General features: G+C 41.7%; 1 protein-coding gene across 1 annotated transcript; it reads left to right on the top strand.

Annotated features, from left to right (window-relative positions):
* Positions 1–122: 122 nt before the first annotated feature.
* Positions 123–5571, top strand: adora1b (adenosine A1 receptor b). Its single transcript, XM_085394591.1, has 2 exons — positions 123–1231; positions 2850–5571. Exons 1-2 carry the CDS (start codon positions 891–893, stop codon positions 3625–3627), a joined length of 1119 nt encoding a protein of 372 aa, XP_085250717.1. The 5' UTR covers positions 123–890; the 3' UTR covers positions 3628–5571.
* The last annotated feature ends 4704 nt before the right edge of the window (positions 5572–10275 follow it).

Below are 10275 nucleotides of genomic sequence, written 5' to 3' on the forward strand. Positions count from 1 at the left end.
CTCCAGTAATACTACAGTTCCAATGGCCTTTGTTACATGGCAGTTTCAATCCTTCACGCCTTATCAGAACAATGGGCGAGTGACCAAGGTCTATTAGTTTTCCAAAGGGCGTGGGAGAAATGCATACATGGCGTTACAGAGAGTTCACATCACCCTTCGCTCTACTTCTTTCGGACGGTCCTGCAGAAGGCTAGCACCATTTCATTTCTCCGTGGAAAACGAAGGAGTTGCACGAACCGAGGGGAAAACGACTAATAAAACCAAGAAAGCAACTCTCAATGCCACACGAAAGGCGAGAAACCCCGCACGGCTATTTTCAGTAAGAGCATTTCTGTTTTCACTGAAAGCGCCACGAGCGAGAGAGAAAGAAAGGCAGAGGTGAACGGAAATTACGCCGCGTCGGAGCTGCAGCCGTGCGAGGCTTTCTGTAGCAGGTAGTTTCTCATTGGATGTGTGTTATGTTTTTTTAAACTGCTAGATTAAAGTGACAAAAGCTGGGTGATGAACACGAGGCGCCCTCCCGGATAAATCGCAAAGCATGGCAAGAACGCTCCTCTCCGAAGAAGCAGGTGTATTCCGCCAAGTGAAGGCGCAGGACTCAGAACAGCAGAGACGCACAGCCGCCTCTGGACCGTAATCACCTGCTCCAAAGGAAAACACCCCATTCTAAGACACTGTGGCTCTTAACCTGCGTATCATCGTCAGAATAACTAGATTTTCTCTCAACTTAAATCTCGTCTGCTAACCAGGAGGATGAGAGTGCCGTGACACAGCGGGACGCATTTGGAAAATTCTGTACTGACAGGAAGAAAAAGTCAAGGATTGTTCTGTTGGCTTTTTTGTTTTTATTTTGCAGCTCACTCTTATTAAGGACAAAATTATCTGCAAGGATGGCCGGGGCACTCTTCTCAGTGGACTCAGTCTACATCGGAATGGAGGTGGTAATTGCTGTGGCGTCTGTAATCGGGAATGTGATGGTGGTCTGGGCGGTGAAGATTAATAAATCGTTGCGAGATACCACGTTTTGTTTTATTGTCTCCCTGGCTCTGGCGGATATTGCAGTGGGAGCACTCGTCATCCCTTTGGCCATTACTATCAACATCGGACTCCAAACTCACTTTTACAGCTGCCTGCTTGTGGCGTGCACGGTGCTGGTCCTGACGCAAAGTTCGATCCTGGCCCTCTTGGCTATTGCAATTGACCGCTATCTCAGGGTCAAAATCCCGACCAGGTAACGACCTTTTTGCAACCTAAAGGATAAAATTAAGGACGGGATTGAGTCATGCGTTATTTGTGTAATGTGGGGAAGTGATACGAATGAAAATAGCATAGATTTGTTGGAGGTACTCACCAGAAATGATAGCAGAAGTCAGCACAGTTCCAGTGCTGTTTCATTGATTTCTGTATGGGTCTCGTTTCACTATACAGGAAGCTGCCAGTCTGCCAGTTTCTTTATATGCATATATATCCGCCTCCCCATGACAGCTTAACAGAGCAAGGCCAATCTACTAACTACTTTAATTAGTCTTTCTGTCATCAGGATCTCTAATGTGCTGAAGAGGTGCACAGCGACACAGAAGTGGTCAGCTTTGCTTCTCCCGCTTTGTATGTGGTGGACACATCATGTCATGCTGGGGTAAAGTAAAAGCACAAGCAGTGGTGTTGAAAAGCTAAAAGGACAAGCCGAGAAGGAAAGAGAAATTACTTATTTGAGAATATTGCCTATGAAAGCCTCAGACCCTTGTCCCCTGTTAAATCCCATGAAGTCTTCCAGGCTTACAGTAATATTCTGTCATCAGTTTTAACTCTTGACTTTTCCATGTAAAGTTTGTCTGTCACAGCAGCATCTGGGCGTCCTTGCTCGGGTTATGCATGTAGAAAGTTTCTCAGGAATTGTCACTTGTTTCCAACACACATTGCAGAGACTATATTTAACAATATGCAAATACAGCATTGTAACATTTTCATAAATTACATAATATGCTGCATGCTCTACCACGCTCCCTGTTTTTAGATCAGAACCTGATCTTTTCCGATCTCTTTCAGGCTCAGTTTTTCGATTATTTTATTTATTTATTTTTTTCTGCACTTCTGACACAGACCTCACTTAAGGTCTGGGTCCCTAATCAATACTCATCCTACACATGGCACCTGCTACATTTGGGCTAAATTGAAGAATCTTGTTTTGCCTCACGCTACCCTTTAGCAAAGGTCAGCCTGTGGTAATATGGGTGTTTTCTTTACAGCCAAAACATCCTACATTAAACATTAACCATTAGTAATCTGAAAATGACTAATCACTGGCTTACCATGATGAGCTGTATCAGATAACTACTTTCATCCCTGCCTCGGGGCAAGTATCAGGTTGTGGTCCCTGAAATTCTTTACTTACAAGTCAAGACAGCAGTGATAAGATCTTTAAGCCTCTGCCTTTTTTTTAACCTCCCTCTGACTCTGGCTACTTCTTCATAAAGCTTCTTAAATAATGAGAAAGCCTAGCCTGCAACACCTTTAATATCCAGTATGTAATAGCAGCTTTCTTTCTTTCTTTTCTTTAAAAAAAAACCCATTTCTGGTTTTAAGAAAGTCATTAAAAAGTAACAGTCTTGCAAAGGTCAAGTATCAAAGATAAGAATTTCAGAAACATATTTTAAAAGGTAATATGTGCTGCAAGGACCTTTTCACAAAGTGTCTTGGGGGTTGTGGCTGTGAAGATGTGAATCACATCTTCTGTCAGCCCAAGGACACTGACAATATGAAAAATGAAGTACAAAGAATGAAAACATGCATGCCCTGACAATGCTATGTGGGAAAGTGCTGACGTGTCGCTCTGCTGTTTACTCCTGTAGGTATAAGCGGGTGGTGACCCCTCGGCGAGCGGCACTGGCAGTCGTGATATGTTGGACAGTAGCGTTTATTGTGGGACTCACACCCATGTTAGGCTGGAACAACCTGAAGCGCTGCCAGGAGAACGGCTCCATCAGCTCCGACCTCATTACCACGTGCAAGTTTGAAAATGTCATCAGCATGGACTACATGGTCTATTTTAACTTTTTCGGCTGGGTGCTCCCACCTCTGCTGCTCATGCTGTTCATCTACGCAGAAATCTTCTACATGATCCACAAGCAGCTTAACAATAAGAAACTGAACACCAGTCACGCAGACCCCAACAGGTACTATGACAAAGAGCTGAATCTTGCTAAATCCCTTGCTCTTGTCCTCTTTCTCTTTGCTGTGAGTTGGCTCCCCCTCCACATCATCAACTGCATCACACTCTTTTGTCCTGAGCGTAACAAGCCCAAAGTCGTCCTCTACATTGCCATCCTGCTCACCCACGGCAACTCTGCGGTCAACCCAATTGTCTACGCTTTCCGCATTAAGAAGTTTCGCTCAGCCTTCCGGAAAATCTGGCAGCAGTACTTCTGCTGCAAGGACACATCGGCTCTGGAGACCCAGGCCAGTGACAGGAAAGAGATGCCAACGTTAGACCTACAGCAGGCAACACCGCCTCTTTCTCCACAGACAGAAATCCCTAAACCCCAGCCTCTGTCTGAGCAAAACCAGAAGGCCGAATCACCTCAAAAACATAAAGGACAATCATCCTTACTGGGGCAGAATGCAGCCTAAGCAAAGGATAGAGCTGATGCCTGGAGAAGTAATGATCAGTGGGCAAAGCATATGCTCTCTCCTTGTCTAATGTGTAACATGCATTGTTACACAGGGCTACAATGCTTAGCGGAAGGGAGCCAGTTAAATCACTGGATGAGCAATTGTCTTCACTCAGGAGGAGTGTATATGCTGAAAGTTTGATCAGAGAGAGGGAAAGAAAGGTTGCATATAATCGTGAAATAATGGAAGTCTTTTTCTGACAGTGACTGTTGGTTTATCTTAGTAACAAACTGAGAACACTGAGCTTTAACTGTTTTATTCAATTTGGTGGAACAGTTGGTGGAAACATTACAAGATGTGCAATATAAGTTATTGTGGTTGGTCAGTATGAGATAATCAGATATTACAACTTTCTTAAACGTTTATATATTCAATGGAGGCGGCAACTCTTACTACTCCATAACTGTGTGTAAGTTTAAAGTGACAGTGGCTAAAAATATATGAATGTAATAATGTAAATATGGGACTAAAAGCAGCACAGCTGTGAATGAGCATATCTTCTTCAGGGTCTTCACTGGGCAACAATGTGTAGTGTGTTATCATGGAAAGGTTTTTTATAACCCCTTAACTCCTTTATGCAGGAGCTCAACCCCCCCCCCCCCCTCCCCCCGTCATTCAGCAGTATCAATCTATAGCAGAAGGAGCGACGAAGAGGGATAAAAAAAGTAGCAGATGGACCAACAAGAGCTTTTAGGTGTTGCATGCAAGAGTCTTGAAGAAGGAAGACAGCAAGTCACCTGGGAAAAACCCAAGATGCACTTAAAGCTCCTCCTTGAGTGGATCTCTTCCTGCCAGCCTCTTTTATCTGGTAGTAAGAGTGGGGTTTCCCTTTTTACATTAATAACAACATTATCACATCTCAACACCAGAGTAGCAGCCATGGCCTTATTCATTATCTGAACTGGTGTGGGCTCCACTTTTAACTGACCCAGAAATGACAACCTGAAGATGGTGAGTATGTACTACGCTGTAAGATGAACTTTTTTCGCATTAGCTTAGTAATGTAAGTATGGTAAATGCCACTGACTTAAAGACTGTGTGAGAATGTAAACTAACTTTCTTTTGTCTCTGGAAAAGACTAAGAGGTGGGATAAGACACTGACATTCTCCTAAACTGGTGACAATCTCTTCTGTAAGGTTAAGGCATTTCTATCACTGTCTTAAACATCTGACAGGCAGGAGCAGACAGTGAAGCTGTTTGATTGACTGAAAAGACAGGATCAACAGAAACAGTAAAGCACTCCACCCATGTGAAATGCCTACAAAGTAGAGGCTGGGTGGGTTGTAAATACATACATTTAAGGGAAAAGTGGATGAATAAATGTTTAAAGATGTGTCTTTTTTTAGTTAATGCAATTTACAACCTGGGTTTACAGCTCTGATTAGCACTGAATAGTGAAATATACATGTTTGTGTCATGATTTTATGTTTTTTAATAAAATGTATAATTCCTAGTCCGAATGTTATTACTGAGCACAGTGTCTATGTGCTCTATGATATATGGTTATAAAGTAAAAAGCATTTTCAGCAGTAAATATGATTTTTTTTTAAACTTAAATTGAATGTGGTTATGTTTTTTTGTTTTGTTTTTTTTTTTTTATAAAAAAGAGGAAACAATCATAAAGAATGCCATCATCAGTCATAGAACATCCATGCAGTGCACATCAGTAAAAACATCAAAATTCAGTCATGGTAAAAAAGAAAGTACATTTATAGGGTTTTACATAACAGGACATAATAAATCATCATCTAATCCTAAGAAAATACAACCTGAGGTGAGCAACAACCCAAACATATTGCACCCGCTTCTTATTTATTTAAGAAAAATAAAGCAAAAATGCAGAAGCAGTGCCTTGAAAATGAAATATAATTAAGCACACCCTTAGCTGCTCCTTAGACTCTAAATTCCACTGGAGGCAGTAAGTGCTGCTAATAAAATGCACTTGAGGAAGTGATCATCACCATGTGTGAGTACCTCTATGAAAGCAGAAGGTTTGGCAGTGTGCAGATGTGGGGCATTCAGGTGTGACACAATGCCAAGGAGGAAAGGCAATAATCTCAGAGAAGCAATTGTTGCCGATCAATATGGGAAAGGTTTGTCATCCGTTTGCACCAACAAAGATTATTCACATGAGGAAAAGATTCAAAAGATCCCCCCCCCCCCCCCCCCCCCCCCCACACACACACACAAATAAATAAATAAATAAAATTAAAAAAGAAAGAGAAACCCCCCAAAACCAAGAGCTACACCTCAGAATCTGCAGGCATGTAAGATGTTAAAGCTCTGTAACAGTGTATAGGACACAGATGAGGTCTGTATGGAGATGTTTCTCCATAATGCACAGCACCATGTTTGGTGAAAACTGACCACAGCATATTAGCAGTGCATAACAGCATGTTTTGTAGCCAGAGGACCCGGGCACCTTGAAGTAAAAAAAACAAGGAACTTCTCTGTAAGTCAAAGTATTCTAGAGCCAAACGTGTGAGGCTGAAAGCTAAAGTTAGTCTGAAAATTGGGCCATTATACAGAATAAGCATGCAAGTAAACTAGAAGATCTCCATCAGAATGGTTGAAAAAGAAAAGAGACGTCAGACCTCAGTCTGATTGAAATGCTGCAGTCACGCCTCACAATGATGTGAGAGACTGATGAATTCAACAGAAGATGTAGCACTTGAACTTACTGCTCTAGGTGATTTAATAAGCTGGGTGTACTTAGTTTTCCATACATTGCTTATGTATTTTTGCTCAGTTTTTTAGTTGTGAAGTAATACAGAAACAAGCAGCAGTGACTTTAAACCTTTGATTTGATCTTTCTCTGTGTGCTTTGGTTTCGACTGGATGTGTAGGATGTCAAAAACATTTTGGTTGTAAACTTTGGTCAACTCTGGTTTTTTTTACGTAAATGTAGTTCTTTTACTCAAATAAAGGGTTGTTTCACAGAGTGATTGTAATTGAGAAATATGCTGAATCCCAGGCCACTCATTTAATCAGTTACACATATCAGAGTACAGCAGTGGGTCAAACACAGTACTGTATCTGCTGAGCGATATGTGAAAATGGTACACTGGCAGGTCATTTTTGAGTCTTTTGCTTTTTGTTTCAGTTTTCCGGAAGCCAACCTTCCTGGTTAGGTTCAGTCTCACATCTTTCAAAAACACACCATTATTTCAGGGCTGGTAGTCTAAAAATAATTCCTCAGGAGTCACTGAAGACCATACCAGAGCTAAGGACAGGGAATATTGCATCAGGTGTTCAGGAACATTCAATTATATGGTGAAATTGATCTTTGGATGTGTTAATAAGTGTCTGTTTTCAGTTTTGTGTTTACATTTTATTTCTGCTACTCTCAAGTGGCCGAAAGCACCAGTAAATGCATTTTTAAAAGAACTGGACTAATAGGTCTTACACCTATGTTTCTTCCTTATATAAAGTCATGTTAACTAAGGATGCACTTGTAATATTAAAAGATCATAAACAAGTTCTTTTCTGTCTGTTCAGTCCTCTGGATCATTTGTCATCCTCTGACATGTAATTTTTTCCACAACAATCAGCACTCGAATCGGTGGATATCTCAGCTTCTTATGGGTACCTTGCTGCGGCTTATCAGCGCTGTCAGAGTTCTCATTAATTTTTCAGAATAATGCCGTGAGTGGCTTTATGATAACAGTTGACAGTTGTCACCATTCACACAGCATTTCTTCTCTCTTCTTTCTTCTCAGTCTGTGAGTTTCTTTGATATTAAAAGACTTGTGAAGTTCTGAAAAAGACCAGGCAGCGCAAATAAGGACTGTGCTGTGTCTGCAAGGGTTTATGCTTGAAAGCTGTCAACAGAGTAACTTCACTCGCTTCTTTCTGATATGACATGTGTATAATCCCTACAGTGGATGTTGTGTGCGCAATTTTATATGACATGATGTTAAACAGAAAGCTTTTATAAATCAATAAACTGTTCAATATAATGATTCTGTCACGGTCTGGCTGGCAGACCGTGGGGATGTGGGGAAAGGAGGACCCAAAACGCAGACTCTGCGATGCAAACAGTGCTCTTTATTCACAGTGAAAAACTGTAAACACAATAACTCCCCGTTGCTCCCTTGAACCCCGTGTGCGTGCTTCCCTCCGACGTCTGTGCTCGTGCTCGTGCTCCCCGCTGTTGTGTTTCCGCACACCCCGTGCGTGCTGCCTTTCTGGACCACTCTTCCTCCTGCAGGGAAACCATAGAGGCAGCCGTCAACACTAACCCTCGGCGGGCATATACGAACAACACAGACATATGCTGACACACTAACTTGGTACGATAACTCAATGATCCCGCGCCGGTGGGAGCTCCAACACTCTCCTAAGTAGCTCCCCCGACGAGCCCTGATCACCAACAGGTGTGGCAGGAACTTCAGGTGTGGCCAGTCCTTCGCAGGGCCACACCTATCAGGCCTGCAGGTGGCTGTGCTCCATCCTCCAGCCACACCCGCAGACATACACACGTATACACCCACACCCTGCCTATACATACGAGTGGGACACAGACTAACACAGCATTGTGGAGAAAACACACATCACCAAATAATAATAATACTAACAACAATAACAACAGTCAAAACTGGTCACGGACCCCCGAGTCCTCCAGAGCCGGGTTCGTGACAGATTCATAATAGTTTGCTCTGTGGCCCTGTTCTTATCATACTGGCTCCAATGAAAAGATTAAATATTAAGTGAAAGGAGACTTCAGATAAGAATGTGTATTTCTATTAGAGCAGTGACCTTTCCCTGCAGTGACATACTGTCCTTGGGCTGATGTTAGTGTGAACCACAAGGCCTGAGAAAGAGGAGAGAGACTTGTCTTCACACGGTTCATCATTCATAAGAAAAAGTGATACTTAGAGCATAGCTATCATTGACTTTATGAAACCACAAGTGTTATAATACATTTTCACAGTTGTTGTATTGATTGGTTCATATTTCCAAAGACAGTTCTGCTCATTATAGTAATGATCTATTTAAATAATACATGAATTAATAGAGTACAGAGTACCATAATAACAAGTGTGCTTTGACTTTTCTGGCGAAACATATATACACGCACAGTACTGTGCAAAAATCTTTCTTCTACAATTCTCATTCACTCAGTCACACACACAATCATACAGTGTTTACATCTATGCCTAAGCAGTTTTTTTAATCTAACATTCACATGTAAACACACACACACACACACACACACACACACACACACACACACACACACACACACACACACACACACACACACACACACACACACTGATGAATGCATCAAGAGCAACTGGGGGTTCAGCATCTTGCCCAAGAATACACGTGGACTGGAGGAGCCAGGAAGTGATCTACCAGCATTCAGATTGGTAGATGGCCAGCTCTGAGTCACCACTGGCCCTAGGAGGCAGACTTTCTTAAAAACACTCTTTTGCAAACAGAAAGCCTGGAGAACTATTTGCTCTTGAGCAATAGTTCTCCAGGCTTTCTCAAGGTCGCTCCCAGTATTTGTTTGGACATTGGCTGTGTATTTACTCATTTCCAGCCCAGTCTGACAATTTCAGGGAAATTTCTTTATTCTTTTTTTATTTGTTAAGTCACTTAACACTGACCTACTATGAATCGCTCAAGCATAAAAAAAATGCTGATGCTGTATGGTGATGTGTCCTAAAAAAAATTAGGTAAGTGAACAAGTGGTGGAAAAACTCTAAAGAACTATCTGCAGCAGAAGAACACTATCTGAAAGTCATATCCATAAAATCAGTGGAAACTGGTCTTAGGGAGTGATTACTCCAACTTTGATTTTGGTTCAAATGACCATCAGTATGCATGGACGAGTTCAGAGAGAGATAGAACAGTGAATGTCTAGAACTATCCAACCCAATATCACGGCAAAATGTGTAATAGACACCGAAGCATGAAAAGGGCGCACATGCAGAAGTTGCAGTAAGCAGCAGTAACAGCAAAGGGAAATATTTTATTTTAAACAAAATTAAAATAATCTTGGGAACGTGTTTAAACAGCCATCATTACACATCAGTTGCCTTGCTTAAACGTTTCTGATGATTAAGGACCCTTGAATATATTTTATAGGGTTTTTTTGCTCACTACCGACTTCTTGGCTGTAAATATATTATTTCTCCCTGTTGGTAATCGTCTGGGTTGAACCATCTGTGAAACATGGTGGAGTTTTTGTTTCTTATGGTTCCTGGTTCAATGACCCAGTGTTTTGAGTTTTTTTTGGTTAATCTTTGGGTTTATGAAGTCATTTAGGGTCTAGTTCTATATTGCTTCATCCTTTGAGCACTTCTGAGTTTTGTTCTGTTCCTTGGTTTGTGTCACCTTTTTGTGTTCAGTCTGTCCTAGACTTGTCCCTGTGTTTCCTTCCTAGCATCACTGTATGAAGTCTGTCTTGTCTCTGTGTGTTTCCCTTTCTGTCTTTGTGTCAAATCTGCATTTCTGTTCCCGTGTTCTGTTATTTTATTTTGTGTTCTGTCTTATTTTGGTAGTCTTTCATGCTGTCCCTCATTCTACTTTGCTGTGTGTTTCCCTGCTTCTTGTTCCTGTTTCCTCCAGTAAGTGTATCCCCTGGTTTTAAT

This window comes from Rhamphochromis longiceps, linkage group LG20 (genome assembly GCF_057381845.1).
Source record: "Rhamphochromis longiceps isolate RC_006_pf linkage group LG20, R_longiceps_female_GT1.1, whole genome shotgun sequence".
Classification (NCBI taxonomy): Eukaryota; Metazoa; Chordata; class Actinopteri; order Cichliformes; family Cichlidae; genus Rhamphochromis; species Rhamphochromis longiceps.

Excerpts from the sequence above, each read along its gene's own strand:
- adora1b (XM_085394591.1), top strand. The coding sequence starts at position 891 with ATGGCCGGGGCACTCTTCTCAGTGGACTCAGTCTACATCGGAATGGAG. Across the intron at positions 1,232-2,849 it reads AGGGTCAAAATCCCGACCAG|GTATAAGCGGGTGGTGACCC; the intron begins GTAACGACCTTT and ends TTACTCCTGTAG.